General features: G+C 32.4%; 1 protein-coding gene across 1 annotated transcript in view; it reads left to right on the forward strand.

The window, feature by feature from the left end:
• Positions 1 to 7,722: 7,722 nt before the first annotated feature.
• LOC114322439 (uncharacterized) overlaps positions 7,723 to 16,848 on the forward strand; it is a 35,610-nt gene continuing 26,484 nt past the window's right edge. The window contains exons 1-3 of the mRNA XM_082923456.1: positions 7,723 to 8,160; positions 9,415 to 9,493; positions 9,583 to 9,656. Of these exons, the coding sequence (XP_082779582.1) occupies positions 7,986 to 8,160; positions 9,415 to 9,493; positions 9,583 to 9,656 (328 nt within the window). The 5' untranslated portion in view covers positions 7,723 to 7,985. The remainder of the gene's footprint in view (positions 8,161 to 9,414; positions 9,494 to 9,582; positions 9,657 to 16,848) is intronic.

Consider the following 16,848-nt stretch of genomic DNA (forward strand, 5'->3'; position numbering starts at 1 on the left):
CTTGTCTTAGTAAATTTTGATTAACACATAATTAAATTAATCATAACTAATCACAAATCTCATATAATTTAATTAGTCGAATTGGCTTCCATTAAAACCCAATTAATTATATTTACATTTATCAATCTGAATCAAATTTTTAATCGAACTCCCAAAAAGGCTCCAAATCTCAAATGAAACTTATTACTATCATCAATTTTGGTTTCCCAAATCTTTAAGACCCTCAATTTCAAATCAAACTCAAAATCTCCATCAATAATTTATATATTCAAATTGAACACCTCACAAATAAATTTAATTCATAATAATCTTAATTCCCAATCCTCATAACTTAATTAACTTCAATTTGGACCCAATTGATCAAATTTTAATTTTACCAAACTGAATCAAATATTTAATTAAACTCGTTTTTCAAAATTTGGCCTAACCGGTCGTCTAGCCGGTTGACCGGAATAGTGATTTTTTTTTTTTTTGCAATTGATATGTCAGTTTTATATATTCGAAAAAAATATTTTTCTGAATTTTTAAAAAAAATTTATGTACTTTAAAATAATTTTGAGTTGTATGTTTGGTTATGAATTGTAAGTTTTTGTATCAAATATCAAATGTCACATCAAATATTCCCCACTCAATTCAAAACTCTTTTCAAAACTCTTACCAAACAAATTTTCTACACTCAAATCATAATTCCAAACCTCACAAACTCAAAATACAACTCATACTCTCAAATCATAATTACAAAACTCTACTAAACGCAACCAAAGTTTCTCTCTAACTCTCTCCGTCTTTCTCTATCCTTCTCTCCTTTCTTCTAGGAACTAAATAGCATAGGCAACTAATTGTTTCATTAGCTTAAGTGACCAAGATTAACTCAAACTAATCTTGCTTAGCCTCTAAGAAAGATAATTTACTGAGTAATTGTAGCTTAACAAAATTAGTTTAACTTAAGCACCTCATTTAAGGTTTTCTAAATCGCCTAAGTGTTCAACTCTCAAGTCCAAAAGCTTGAATTATTCCCTTTAATTTTCTTCCTATTTCTCATTTTCTTCTCTAACTTTCTTTTCTAGCAATGAAAAAAAAAAAGCTTCTCTCTAACTCTCTCTGTCCTTCTCCATCTTTCTCAGTTTTTTTTCTTTTTTTTTTTCTAGGAGCTAAATAGCATAGGCAACTAATTGTTGCATTAGCTTATGTCGCAAAGTATAACTAAAACTAATCTTGCTTAGCCTATAAGAAATAAAATTTACTAAGTAATTGTAGCTTAACGATATTAGCTTAACTTCAGCACATCATTTAGGATTTTCTAAATCTCCCAAGTGGTCAATTCTCAAGTCCAAAAGAATGAATTTGAATTCTGTTTGATTTTCTTCCTATTTCTCTTTATTTTCTCTAACTTTCTGCTCTAGCTCTGAAAAAAAAAAGTTTCTCTCTAACTGTCTCCGTCCTTCTCTATCCTTCCTTCTTTTGTTCTAGGAACTAAACAGCGTAGGCAACTAATTATTTCATTAACTTAAGTGGCCAAGTTTAACTCAAACTAATCTTGCTTATCCTCCAAGAAAGATAATTTACTGAGTACTTGCAGTATAACGGCATTAGTTTAACTTAAGCATCTCATTTAAGGTTTTCTAAATCATTAAAGTGTTTAATTCTAAAGTCTAAAACGATGCATTTGAATTCCTTTGATTTTCTTCCTATTTCTCTTTCTTTTCTCTAACTTTCTCTTCTAGCTCTCAAGAAGAAAATTTATCTCTAACTCTTTCTATCCTTCTCACTTTTGTTCTAGGAACAAATTAGCTTAGACAACTAATTGTTTCATTAGCTGAAGTTGCCAAGTTTAACTTAAACTAATCGTGCTTGGACTCTAAGAAAGAGAATTTACTATGAAATTGTAGCTTATTGATATTAGTTTAGCTTAAACAACTCATTTAAGGTTTTAAAAGAATGGATTTGAATTCCCCTTGATTTTCTTCCCATTTCTTTAACTTTCTATTCTAGCTCTTAAAAATAAAATTTCTTTCTAACTCTCTCCGTTCGTCTCCATTTTGTTCTAGTAACTAATTAGCTGTGGCAACTAATTGTTTCATTAGCTTACGTGGCAAAGTTTAACTCAAACTAATATTGCTTAGCCTCTAGGAATGAGAATTTACTGAGTAGTTGTAGCTTGACGATATTAGTTTAACTTAAGCACCTCATTTAAGCTTTTTCTAAATCACCTAAGTGTTTAATTCTCAAGTCCAAAATGATGAATTTGAATTCCCGTTAATTTTCTTCCCATTTCTTTTTCTTTTCTCTAACTTTCTCTTCCAGCTCTGAAGAAGAAAGTTTCTCTCTAACTCTTGTTGTCCTTCTCCATCATTCTCCCTTTTGTTCTAGTAACTAATTAACTTAGGTAACTATTTGTTTCATTAACTTAAGTGGCAAAGTTTATCTTAAACTAATCTTGCTTAGCCTCTAAAAAACATAATTTACCGAGTAATTGTAGCTTAATGATATTATTTTAACTTATGTACCTCATTTAAGGTTTTCTAAATCACCAAAGCGTTCAATTCTCAAGTCCAAAATGATGAATTTGAATTCTCTTTGATTTTCTTCCCATTTCTCTTTCGTTTCTCCAACTTTCTATTCTAAGAAGAAACTTTCACCCAATCTCTCTCTGTTCTTCTCCATCATTGTCTCTTTAGTTCTAGGAACTAATAGGCTTAGGCAACTAATTGTTTCATTAGTTTAAGTTGCCAAGTTTAACTCAAACTAATCTTCCTTAGCCTCTAAGAAAGAGAACTTACTGAGTAATTGTAGTTAACGATATTAGTTTAACTTAAGCACCTCATTTAAGATTTTCTAAATTACCTAAGTGTTCAATTCTCAAGTCCAAGAGGATGAATTTGAATTCCCTTTGATTTTCTTCCCATTTCTCTTTCTTTTCTCTAACTTTCTCTCCTAGCTCTCGTGAATAAAGTTTGTCTCTAACTCTCTCCGTCCTTCTCCATCATTCTCCCTTTTGTTCTAAGGACTAATTAGCTTAGGCAACTAATTGTTTTATTAGCTGAAGTGGCCTCAAACTAGTCTTGCTTAACCTTTAAAAAAGAGAATTTACTGAGTAATTGTAGTTTAACGATATTAGTTTAACTTCAGCACCTCATTTAAGGTTTTTTAAATCACCTAAGTGTTCAATTCTCAAGTCTAAAAGGATGAATTTGAATTTCCTTTGATTTTCTTCCTATTCTCTTTCTTTCCTCTAACTTTCGCTTCTAGCTCTCAAGAAGAAAGTTTCTCTCTGACTCTCTCTATTCTTCTCTATCCTTCTCCATTTTGTTTTTAGGAACTAATTAGCCTAGCCAACTAATTGTTTCATTAGCTTAAGTGGCCAAGTTTAATTCAAACTAGTTTTGTTTAGTCTCTAAGAAAGAGAATTTACTGAGTAATTGTAGTTTAACGATATTAGTTTAACTTAAACACCTCATTTAAGGTTTTCTGAATCACCAAAGTGTTCAATTCTCAAGTCTAAAATGGTGAATTTGAATTCCCTTTGATTGTCTTCCTTTTCTTTTTTTTCCTATAACTTTATCTTCTACATGTCAAGAAGAAAGTTTATCTCTAGCTCTCTCTGTGCTTCTCCATCCTTCTCTCTTTTGTTCTAGGAACTAATTAGCTTAGGCAACTAATTGTTTCATTAGCTTAATTGGCCAAGTTTAACTCAAACTAATCTTGTTTAGCCTCTAAGAAAGAGAATTTATTGAGTAATTGTAGCTTAACGATATTAGTTTTAACTTAAACATCTCATTTAAGGTTTTTTTTAAAAAAAATCACCAAAGTGTTTAATTCTCAAGTTTAAATGGATGAATCTGAATTCTCTTTGGCTTTTTTCCCATTTCTCTTTATTTTCTCTAACTTTTTCTTCTAGCTCTCAAGGAAAAAGTTTCTCTCTAACTCTCCCCATCTTTCTCCATCATGATCTCTTTTGTTCTGGGCACTAATTGGCATAAGCAACTAATTGTTTCAGTAGTTTAAATGGTCACATTTAACTAAAACTGATCATGGTTAGCCTATAAGAAAGAGAATTTGCTGTGTAATTCTATTTTAACGATTTGAGTTTAACATAAGCTTCTCATTTTAGTAATGAATTGAGTTTGAGTAGACAAAAACTCGACTTGATTAGACTTGTAAACGCAAAATAAAATGAATTAATACTTATTTTTAACAATATATCAAATAATTGTTTTATTAATCTGTTTAATTTTTATTTGTGTTTGGTATGAGTGTAAATTTATATATTTAATTGATAAAATTTGTGATTAATATAAGAATTATTTTATGTTTTGCTTATAATTAATCGTTTTTCTCTTAATTTGTAAATTAACTAGAGTATGCCCATGCTTGAAGGCACGGTGAAAATATTATTGGAAAGAAAATGTAAATGGAATGATTTTAATATTTTAAACAAACAATAAAATGTAAGTCGCACAACACAGAAACATATAATAAAAATCAAATTAAATACGCCAGCCAGCGCTTTGCAATAAAAAAAATAAATAACAAATTAAGCACACCAGCCAATACTGTGCGATACAAATAAAATGTCAAATAACAAATTAAGCACATTAACCAATATTCTACAATACAAAAAAAGGATGAATAACAAATTAAGCACGTCAATTAGTGCTCCACAATAGAAAAAAATGACAAATAAATAAAGCACATCAGCTGTGCTTTGCAATTCATAAAAAATGAACAAAATTGTGAAATGAACAATTATTTTAAAAGATTAATACATACACGATCCAATCCTATATTAAAATAAATTATCAACTTAATATAAAAGCAACACCCTTCCTGATAAATTTATATATGGATCAAAATATTAAGATAAAATTCACCTTTTTACAAAATAAATTTCACACATTTTCAGTATGAACTATGAACGATCCTTACGAATAATGTTATGTTTCTCATTATGCAGGATGTCCACTGTACAAGAAACCAATCCCAAAAACTTTTAATTCTTTTTTTTTTTCCCTTTTTTTTGATAACATTATGTATTTAAGAGCTTATTTATTGTTTTTTAAAGTTTATTTATGTTATATTTTGTTCATAAATTTGCTAAATTATCTATACAATATACTTACAAAGGGATGCATTGTTTAGTATATTTATTTTATTCTAAAGTTTGTTCTTTATATTATAAGTAACAAGCACTTTTAGAAACTAATTACAATAGAATAGATTAGAGAAAAATCACCTGCACCTACTAATAGACTAAAATAATTTAAAATTTATTATAATATTTTTTTATTTATATATTTTTACATAAAAAGTCAAATAAAATAAAGGGATTTTTTTTTTAGGGTCCCTGATATTAAAATTTTATAGTATAAAGGACATTTAATATTTTCATAATGTCTGAGGTCCCTCAACATTGAACTAGAAAAATTTCAGTTCAGAAAAATTCCAGCCCAGAGAATTTTTTCCTAGAGAATTCTATTCAGAGAAATTCTGGGCTTCCAAAGAATTTCTCTAGGTTCAAGACTTTGAACATTCAAATTTCTCTGGATCTATGGACTAACATAAAAAAAAAAAAAAACCTACAATATCAGCAACCCTCAAAATGACACACCATTTGCCTTTATTTGCACTTTGAATGAACACACATCAACAATGTAGAAGTTGATGAATCTTGTAATCAGACATGACAAAGTGAATGCATAGAAATCCATAACAGAGTACCCATTCTTAAATGTTAAAATCAGTGCCTTTGATTTTATCCAAAATGCAAACATAAGAACTTCTAACTAATTTCTTCATCTCGCACCACACCAGATGCTTATTTTAACAAAACCAGCTCATTCATTGTTTTCCATAAAATCCACAAGATTGCCATGGGCATTGCTTTCCAAATTAATTTATTCACCTGTTTGAATTTGCAATGTTACCACCATGGGTTTGTTCACATGGTCCAGAGAAATTCTTTGGTTTAGATTGAATTTTCTTTGGCTTGAACTGAATTTTCTCTGGGTTGGTCCAGATAAATTCTCTGGTTTGAACTGAATTTTCTCTAGATTGGTCTAAATTTTCTCTGGGTTGGTCCAGAGAAATTCTCTGGTTTGAACTGAATTTTCTCTAGGTTGGTCTAAATTTTCTCTAGGTTGGTTCAGAGAAATTCTCTGGTTTGGACTGAATTTTCTCAGGGTTGGTCCAGATAAATTCTCTGATTTGAATTGAATTTTCTCTAAGTTGGTCCAGAGAAATTCTCTGGTTTGATGAAGGCATATGATTCAGTTCCTCTTCAAAGGAATCACAAATATAAATAGAATCAAGTTTTTTCATGATGAAACTTCAATACACAAAATGTAGTGACAAAAAACAAAATTGGGGACCCAACAGAAAGACCTCTATCTTGCAAGTAAAAAACTGACAAACTCATTCCCCAGCTATGCTGATTGACCGCCTTCAGATGCCAATTTTATTAGCTGTTAACGCTCTGCAACCTTGTAGTCAACTATTTCCTTAAATAGCTCGAAATCCAATACACAGTTCGGGCGTCCATACACGGCTGCTTGAACACTGGCCATTCGTTTCGCTATCTCTCGACCTGAGAAGCCTTCTGTCTTTTTGGCAGCCTCTCGGATCACATCATCAGACAAATCTTCTATTGTTATCTTTTGTGTGCTTTTCTTAATCAAAGAACATTTAGACTCACCGTTGTTGTCTTCATCGGATAAATACTTGTTTAAATAGAGCTTCAATAGTTTGAAACAGAATTTGGGATACCCGAGAAAGAGAAGAAGCATCGTTTCAAGCTGTCCATCGTCGATGAGATTCAGTGAGTGTGTTGTAATTTCATCAATGATCGATCAGCAGATGACTGATCGGTTGACTAGCCGTTTGATACCAACACAGCTGCCATTGATGTAGGAGAGAGAGAAAGAGAGAGAGAGAGAGGAAGCAGAGAGTGAGAAGAGAAAGACCAAACTTAGTTTTTGAAGATAGTTTTGAAGCCTTTTCGTTTCTTCTAAAATTTGTCTGTGATATATGGGTTTGGTGATGAAGGATCTTAGATATCATAAAATAATATTGTGGATCTTTTCCATTATTAAAAGTGGGAGATAGATTTTAGACTAATTTTTCCTAAAATAAACAATTCCCAAACCAGTGTCATCGTGAGAAATTTTCTTGGATCGTCATGCACCAGTCCAATCTAAAGCCCACTACGACACGTCCATAGTCCAAATTCCAAGGAATCTCATTACACAAGCGTGGAAATTACATTGCATGGACATATTCGGTGCATTCAAAAAACAAATATGACATATTCAATAATTAAACGCTACCCCAATCCTAAAGACAACCACCCAAATCCCATTGTAAACCCACTTACTTAGGCTTATTTGGTGGATTTTTTTTTAGATTTTGAATAATTAATTTTTTAAAATTATTTTTGATTAACAAATTATAAATAAAAGTTATATCAAACAATTTGATATAAGTTTCTAAATTAAAATAAATTAATTATAATGATCTCTTAAAAATTGTACCAAACAACAATTTATGCCATTGACTGAATAAGGGATGTGTTTTTTTCTTTAATCTCATTCGAGAATAAATTTTTTTAATAATTTTTTAATTTTTTAATTTTTTAAGAAAAGATTTTAAAAAAATGTAATGATTTATAATATATTTTTTAATTTTTTAACTATAAAATATATGATTTTAATTACTAAAAATAGGCCTTAAATCCTGGCCACTGGGCCGGCCTCACCGCCGGAATCCACCGCCACCACGTAGCCGAAGTTATCGAAACGCCCCTAAAGCGGAATTTAAGAAATGCCAACAAGTCCTTTGGGCGTGTTGGGCAAGACAATCATTTCCTCCGCCGTTTCTCTCTCCTGCCCTAATCCTTGATCCCCAAAAGCTACTGCAAAGCAGCGGCAGCGGCAGCGGCAGCAACAATAGAGAGAAACTTTGGAGAGAGAAAGTGTAGCAGGGTTAGGGCAATGCCTTGTTCTTCATCTGTGAATTCTACTGAAGACAATGGGGCTTTGTGTAATTTCAAGCTAAACGAGTCCACCTTCCTAGCTTCTCTCATGCCGAAGAAAGAGATTAAGGCCGATCGGTTCATCGAAGCTCACCCGGACTTCGATGGCCGTGGTGTTGTCATTGCTATATTTGGTACGGTCTTTCAATTCTCAGCTTTCTGCTCTGATCAGTGTTTGTTTCCCTAGAAAAAACTGAAATAGAAACGTTTAATAGTTTCGATTTTTTATCTTCGAGTGTTTTGACTGAATTTATTTCGTCCATTTTCGTTGCTCTGATTTGTGTACCAAAAAATTTGAACAAGTTATTCAATTTTATGCATTCAAGATTATTTTCTTTCCCTCTCAGACTCACACTATGTTTGGAAAGAAAAGAAAAGAAAAGAAAAGAGTACTTAAGTTATAAGGGAAAAGAAAATAAATGAAATAATTGTGATTTCTCTCATTTTTTGTTTGGATAAGAAAGAAATAAAATAAAAGAAAGGAATGATTGTGATTTCTCTCATTCTTGTTTGGTTAGATGAGAAAAGAAAAGAAAAGAAATTATTTTATGTTATATTACCAAAATAACCTTTTTATATTTTCAATCATTTTATTTTTTTTATTTTTATAGGGACAAAATTGGTATTATGAAAATAATGATTTATTTTCTCTCCCAATCTCTCCACTTTTGGGAAGATTGAAAATGAGCCTCATAAGAGAAATGAGTTTCTTTTTATTTCTCTCAATTTCTTCGCATTTCTCTCGATTTAGATTATCCAAACGAGTAAGAGAAATACATTTCTCTCCATTTCTTTTCTTTTCTCTCAAAATCACTCAATCCAAACATAGGGTCAGTTCACAGATTAAAACTTATGTCACTTATGTTATTCTGTTTTCCCTCTCAGCTCAGGGTGTCCTAGCTTCAAATCATAAAGTTGAAGTTTTGATTTGATATATTCCCCCAAAAAATATGTTTAAATAATAAACGTACATATATGTTTTGGTCATTCTGGCAATGACATTTTTGCGATTATGAATCATGGTGATGAGCTTTTTGATTTCCAATGAATAAATATAAATAGGCTGCATCATTCTATGTAGTTTTTGTGTAAATTTTATTTGTACAGCATTATCCCAAAATGTTTGATATGTTTGGTGTGTGTGCACGTGTGTGAATGTCTATGTTTTTTCTTTGGATGCTGAAGTCAAAGATCATTGCTGTAATCTGAGCTCATCTGTTTTTATGCTCCTAGATATATGAATGGGATGAGCTTCTATATTGTTTTGCTAATGCAAAAAGCTTTGAAATCAATTTGTAAAGTGAATCAAAGTGGGCTATACTGCTCAACTGGTTTATTGATCTATTTTTTGTATTATATCTATTTGTTAAAAACGCCTATTTTTCCAGATTCTGGTGTGGACCCTGCAGCTGCTGGATTGCAAGTTACCTCAGATGGGAAGCCAAAAATTCTAGATGTCATTGATTGGTACCTTTTTTTGGATAATTTCAAGAAACATGCTAATCAATATTTTTGTTTGAAATAGCTCTAACTAGAGGAATTTTTTTTCCTTTAAGCACTGGGAGTGGTGATATTGATACTTCAAATGTCGTGAAGGCTGATGCAGATGGTTGTTTATGCGGAGCTTCAGGTAAGTTGCTTTGAATATTTTGTAGCACAATGATATTAAAGCATGGATGTTTGCTTGAAGCTTGTCAACATGGTTTATTTTTTCCTAATTACTAATTGACCCTTCACGAAGGAATGTGGAGGGTTGATATTAGTAAGGATATCAATCAATTAAACTTACAAAATAAAATTTTTAGTTGGTAATCTTCTTGTTTATTGTCTTGTATCAATTGGGATAACTAAGTTGCGTTCATGTTCTTTTTTTGGCTTCTAAATGACACTCCTTAATTTTTTGCAATCATCTCTGCTTTGGGCTTTTATGCTTTCATGTTGATTTTCCTTATTATTTATTTAAGGAAAATGTTTGAGACCCACAAAAATCTCCCACAATTTGACCTACAATGATGTGGTATGATAGATGTCAACTTTTGATTTGTTACATACCCAATGATAAAAGACTCAATTCTCTTACCACATCATTGTGGTGAATTTGTGGGTCTCTAGCATTGCTCTTTATTTAAATGGTGTGCAATAGTGAGAATTTTGCAAATTGTTGAACGTCCTTAGGGCATGGTACAAAGTGTCATTTCAAATGTGTCATTTCAACCTAGATCTGGCACTTTTCCCTTTGGTATAGTGCATGTAGGGCTGAACTTAGGTACAAAATAATCATCAGTATTTTTGCACATCGTTCAAAGACCGACAATAATTGAAGCAAGAAGTCAATCCAGCAATCACCTAAAGTATGAAAATAAAAGAAGGAAAATGTTAAGCCTTGGTGAACATTATAAAATGTATTGAAATGTATGAAAAGGGTATATAATAAGTGAAAGTGCTTTGGGATGTGTAAAAATACCTTGAGATTCTGACTTTTTCAAGGCATTTTCCTCCCCCTTGACAGTCTAAAGTCACTAGCATGACCTATAAAAGAAATGCTAATGCAAACTGAAATTATTTGGGCTTTACGCCTTGCTAAGTTTTTGGGGCAATTGAAACTAAAAATAGGGATACTGATGGTTGTGGGTGGAGCCATGGTGTTAGGAAGTTGGATGACACAATGATGTGGAATGACTTTTGGAAACTTGCAATATAGCGGTCTACAATTAGGTTTCAATTTTGAAAGTTTGCAGGTTTAGGACCTAGATTAGTTGACGGAAGCTTGCAGGTTTTAGAGATTAAAGATAGGTGGAAATTCACTTTGTTTTGAAGTGATTGGTTAATGGCTTTCCGAAATTTTAATGCTGGAAGCACCAAAAGAACCACTTAATTAAGATTTTTGCTGTTAAATTGCAGGCCAATATGTAGAGAAAGGATTAACATGGAGACAAATTATGTAGTTTCTACTTGAAAAAAAAAAAAAAAAAAAATATAGTTTCAACTCTTGTGAATAGACTGATTACATACATATTTATGAGCTATTGGATTTGTTCTAATTCTACTGCGACCAAGACTACCAAATAGACAACTTTGTTTCTTTGAGCTCCAAACTACCCTAAATCTTGTATAGACCACACATGAGATCGAAAGACATAAACTTGGCCCATAGTATGACCTATGACCCAAACTATAGTGCATTTGTAGCCAAGGAAGCACGGATACAGGTATGGGTATGATACGATATGGCGATACGTCAAATCTAAAAAAGTAGGATACGGCTACGACGGATGTACGTTCGTAATTTTTTTTTTTTTAAATTTTAATAATGTAATATGCATGAAAATAAAACCTAAGATAAATTAATAAATAGATAAATAGAGGGATTCCTATTAAGCCAAGAGTTTTCAAACATTCATAAAACATCCAAAACTAAAAGTAAAAGTAAATTAAACATTCATCCTTACATGTCAACACCAAAAGCAAATTAAATTAAATTAATTACTAACATTAAATTTAAAAATTTAATTTAAATTTAATGGCTTCTACCTTAAGAGAATTTTTCATCATATCACCAAGAAGCATGAGAGTGAAGAGTGAGAGGGACAGACAAAAAACGAGAGCAAGAGAGAGAGAGGAGAACGAGAGACAGAGAGAGCAGCGAGAGAGACAGAGAGAGAAAATGAGAGAGAGAGAAACCTGTTCTTGTTGTCGCTGTGGTCGATTGAGCGGAAGAAACCAGAGATTTTTGCTTCACCGCTTCTTTGATTTGTGGAGGTTTGGATTTCTCTTCTTCTCTATGTTTTTTTGATTTTGGTTCATGTGTATGTGTATTTGAAGGATGTGATTTGTTTTATTTTCAATTTTACTTCTTATTTATGGTTTGACCCACAAAAAAAGTTATGAAAATTACGTTTTTTGCCCCATGTATCCCAAAAGTATTCGGAATGTATCTCCTACGTATCTATGCGTATCCGAAATTCACAAAAAATAAAAAGTTGGGATATTTTTTTGCCGTATCCAATACGTATCGCGTATCGGACGCCTATCCGTATCTGATACTCGTACATGACCTATTTTGGAGTATTTGTGCTTCATAGTTTACAACAAATCTTAAAATTACCATGTTACTCTTCATTACTCAATTCTGATAAAACATAAATAAATTTTTTTGGCAACATATTAATTTGTATAAAACTTAGGGTTGGTTTGGGAAAAAGCTATTTTAATAACTTTTTTGGCTTTTTGACTAAAATATGTGGTGAAAAAAATTGTTATGTTTATGATATTTTTTGGCTTTTTAAGAAAAAAAGTGCAAAAAATAGAGAGGTAAGGGAATCTTTTTGACTTTTTTGTATAGTTCTTTGGCTATTTAGCTTTTTTGGTATTTTTTTTGGCCTTTTGGCTATTTTATTAACTTCCCAAACTTGCCCTTAAAATTTAGTCTCATATTGACATTAAAACTAATTGCATAAGGTCCCATGCTAGGAAGCATAGATACGGATACGAGATATGGATACAGATACGTTGATATGGCAAAACTTAAAAAAAGTAGGATACGAGTACGGCGATGATATGTTTGTAAAATAATTTTTAGTAATGTAATATGTATAAAATAAAACATAATGCAAGAGTACATTCATAAAATATCAAGTGCTAAATTCCTTAATATCAATTTTATATTCATCAAAGAGTAATCAATTAATAACCAGGCATATTGACAAAGAATTAACAACAAACAATAACAGAGGATTCGAACAAATATTCAAGGAAATTTAAAAAACAAGAATAAGCTTACAAAATTAAGCAATGATAACAATAGCACTAAGTTATAGCAGTTTCGTTTTGTAGCTCGAATTTATTTTGGCTCGAGTGGCTCGACTGCCCAAAAGGATGTTGTTTTGGGCAATGTTTTTTGTTTGTTTGTTTGTTTTTCCTTTTCTCTTTGCAGATGAAGAGGAAGAAGAGGAAAAAGAACAAGGAGGAGGAGGAGGAGAGAAGAGGGAGCTGTGTGAGAGAGAGAGCATATCATCATCATCAACAAAATATCATCAACAACAACAACAAACAGAACAGAGAGAGATAGATCTATACACATCATCATCAACACAGAGAGAGAGAGAGAGATCTACACACACATAGAGAGAGAGACCTACATAGATCTGTGTATCTGTGTATACACAGATCTGTTGATGATGGCGCCGGTGATGGCAGTGATGGTTCCTCTCTCTCGCCTCTTCTCTCTTTCCCTTCTTTTCTTCTCCTCCTCTCTTCCTCTTTTCTCCTCCTCTCTCTCTTTTCTGTCTCTTTGTATTCGAAAAACAAGAAAAAGAAGAAAAAAAAGAAAAAACAAGAAAAAAAAGAAACCCAAAACGACGTCGTTTTGGGTTTCGAGCCAATTCGAGCTAGTGAATTTCGAGCTACCAAGGATTATTCAAGTTATAATATCAAAAATTTAAAAATAAAATAAAACAATAATAGAAAGAAGTTAAAAAATAGAAACAAATGTGATTTTTTAACACGAGTGAGCAGCCCTTGTAGCAAAGCTAATAAAGTGGAAAATGGGCTGTCACAAGGGATTGAATAATGACAATACAAGCCCTATAGAATATGGAAGAGACATAAAATAAGAACAAAAATTGAAAAAAAAATAGATACTTTTTTGGTGTATTAAAATATAAAATATAAAAAATTGGATACTTATTTGGCATATCTCTCACGTATCGTGTCGTATCCCTCAAGTATCCTTCGTGTATCCCTCTTGTATACTAAGGCCTCATTTGGGAATAGGCTATTTTAGTAACTTTTTGGTTTTTTAGCTAAAATATGAGGTAAAAAAATTAGTATGTTTGGGATGACTTTTTGATTTTTTACGAAAAGATGTGCAAAAAGTAGAGAGAAGAGAATCTTTGACTCTTTTTGTATTGAATTTTTGATTTTTTAATGACTTTTGGACTTTTAGGTCATAATATGATGTTGCCAAACGAGGCCAAACGAGGCCTAAATTAAAAAAATAAATCAGATACTTATTTGCCGTATCCGATGCGTATCTTGCCATATCGTATGTGTATCCGTATTCGATAAGTATCCGATACTCGTGTGAAACTTTTTTTGGAGTATCCGTGCTTCCTAGGTCCTAAGTGGGCTTCCACTTGGAATTCCTGATTAGCCCCTTTTCCAGTTATCTTGCTTTACATCAGATTGATGATGACCAATGTGCAAGGACAGTCTAAACATGAGCTACACATTGTGGGTAGGTGTGTGTGTAGAGTTAGTCCGTTGTTGACCTCTGGGAAGATGGTTGGCACTTCAATGGCCTGAGATCACCATAGGTGAAGAGGAGGCCAAGGCAAGCTTGGAGAGGGAGAGTTTGGTAGTGATAGACCTTGAACACTAGTGTGTAAGTGTGTATTCAAGTGTAATGTGAGTATGAGTGTCTGGGTGTAACACTTGTGTGTTGTGAATCTGTGTTGTGATTGTTGTCGTTGTGTTGCGTGTCTGCCTACTGCATATATGATATGTTATATAGGCTCCTGGAGTATTGGAGCTCAAGCAACCTATTGGACAGGTGGCTTTTTTTTCCCAACTCTGCTAGAAGTTGATATAAAGCTCTGTTGTTGTCTGTGGTTTGATGGTAGGCAGTGGAGCAACATATCATGGCAAGCGGGAGTACGACATATCATACATGCATCAGACGGTATGAGTGTGAGATCACTATTGCCTTTTCTCGAAGCCTGATCAAGATGGAGTTGACTGAGTAAGAAGACAACCATCTTGGCGATCCCATGACCTTAGCTGCCAGCCCAAGGTCCTCTGATGACTCTGATGATTCCAAGCAGTGATGCTTGGGTCCTGCTCCCAACCCAGATAACCAAGTAGGTGAATGGACTAGGGGTCTATCTTAATGTTTACGACGGCCAAGAGCTCGCTCTTATCAATCTGAGTCCAATGCATCTAAGTAGTCTGAGGGCCTAATTATATTGTTGTTGGACTTGGAGCGAAGTATGAAGGACTATAGGCGGGCCATGGGACTGCTTGTTATAGGACTCTTTATACTTGGGTTTGTGTGCATGCTCTCGCTTAGGTTAAACACGCTCTTATCAATTCAAGTCCAATGTATGCAAGTAGGTCGCCAAGGGCCTGATTATATTGTTGTTGGATTTGGAGCGAGATATGAAGAAGGATCATGGGCCTGTAGGGGTTGTAGGGCTCTTCATACTTGGGCTTGTGTGCATGCTCCCTCTTAGGGTAAGCATGTAGTCTTGGTTTTGCATAGTGCCTTAGTGGTCTGCCATGCAGGTGGGTATTGGTGACATGGCGCCCGTAGGACTCGCCATGTATTAGGCACATGATATGCCAGCGTGGTGCTTTGTCAGTTGCCATGCAGGCGGGGCTTTGATGATGTGACATTTTAAGGGCTTGTCACATATTAGGCTTGATACAAGTATGTACACACATTCACATTACTTTCTCTTCTTATCTGAAGAGGTGGATCTGTTATGCATTCATCTTAATACATTGGGTGAATTACACTGACCTCCTTTGAGGTTTATGACAATTGCAAATACCTACCCTTAGGTTTTTAAAATAACAATTACCTCCCTTAAGTTGCCCTATGTTAGGACAGTGATGGTTTTATTTGTTGGTTTACTATTTTACCCTTAGTTTATGCTAGGGTTATTCTTCTTATTCTCTCTTGTAGTAGTAATGTATGATGATGTGATTTGATCATTTCTTGTTGTGTCTACCAATAATTGACCAATGCTATACACATTATTCACACGTATTTATTTTTTTCTTTTTATTGTCTCTTATAAATACAATTTTTTTATTATTTATATTTTATATTTTTTATTTGAAGTTGTATAAAAAAAGAAGAAAAGAAGTTCAATGCATAGATACTTTAACAATACATGATATCATGATTTTATAAAACTCATAAAACTAGTTAATTTTCTTTCACCAGACCATAGAAAAAAGTTAATGATCAAAAGATAAAAAAATTGATATCAAGACTTTGAAGCTCACACAACTCTCTTTGTTAAAAAACTCACTTATATATATATGTAGATAGATGAATATTTAATTATTCTTTTAGGTTGTGCATAACACAAATTTTATGGTAGTAGAAAACAAATACAAATGTTAACTCAATATGAAACTATCTCATGCATTATAGAGTTAATCATACCTAACGGAAATGGCTAGGTGATTTAGGTGTTTAATTTTACTCAATACCAATGCACGCATGTCCACCTTATTAAATTCAATAAATACGTCATAGTCAATTAAATAGGGGACTATTTTTTTATAGAAATTTTAGTGACTACTTTGAAAAAGAACACGAGTTATGAATTTCAATGTTGAAATTCAAAATATTCCCTAATTAGGTTTATTATTTGATTCACGTATTAAAAAATTAGTTTTTGGAACTATATGAAAAAAAGTGTTATTTTTTTTAAAGAAAAGTTTTTTGTGTTCAGGGAAAAAAAATAATTTCTGTTGTGTTTATAAAATACAAAAATAGGTTTGACCTTCTTTGAAAAACACTAATTTGTGTAGTATCATTAAATTTGTAGTGATGTTGGAGGACTTGTATTTTTTAGGGTAAATTATACTTACCTTCCTTGAGATTTGGGAAAAATACAGTTAGCCCTATACTTTTGGGATAATTACAATGACCTCCCTTTTAGTAAGGCTAAAGTGATCGAAACTAATGCAGATGATAGGTAGACACTGAAATAAATAAAGATAAATATGCATTTTAGTAGAAACAAATATGACAACATCATTTTTTCATTCATACAGCTAATAAATTACTGATGAAAAAAAAACCTAAT

This window comes from Camellia sinensis, chromosome 4, assembly GCF_055761805.1.
Source record: "Camellia sinensis isolate YWXY chromosome 4, ASM5576180v1, whole genome shotgun sequence".
In the NCBI taxonomy this organism is placed as follows: Eukaryota; Viridiplantae; Streptophyta; class Magnoliopsida; order Ericales; family Theaceae; genus Camellia; species Camellia sinensis.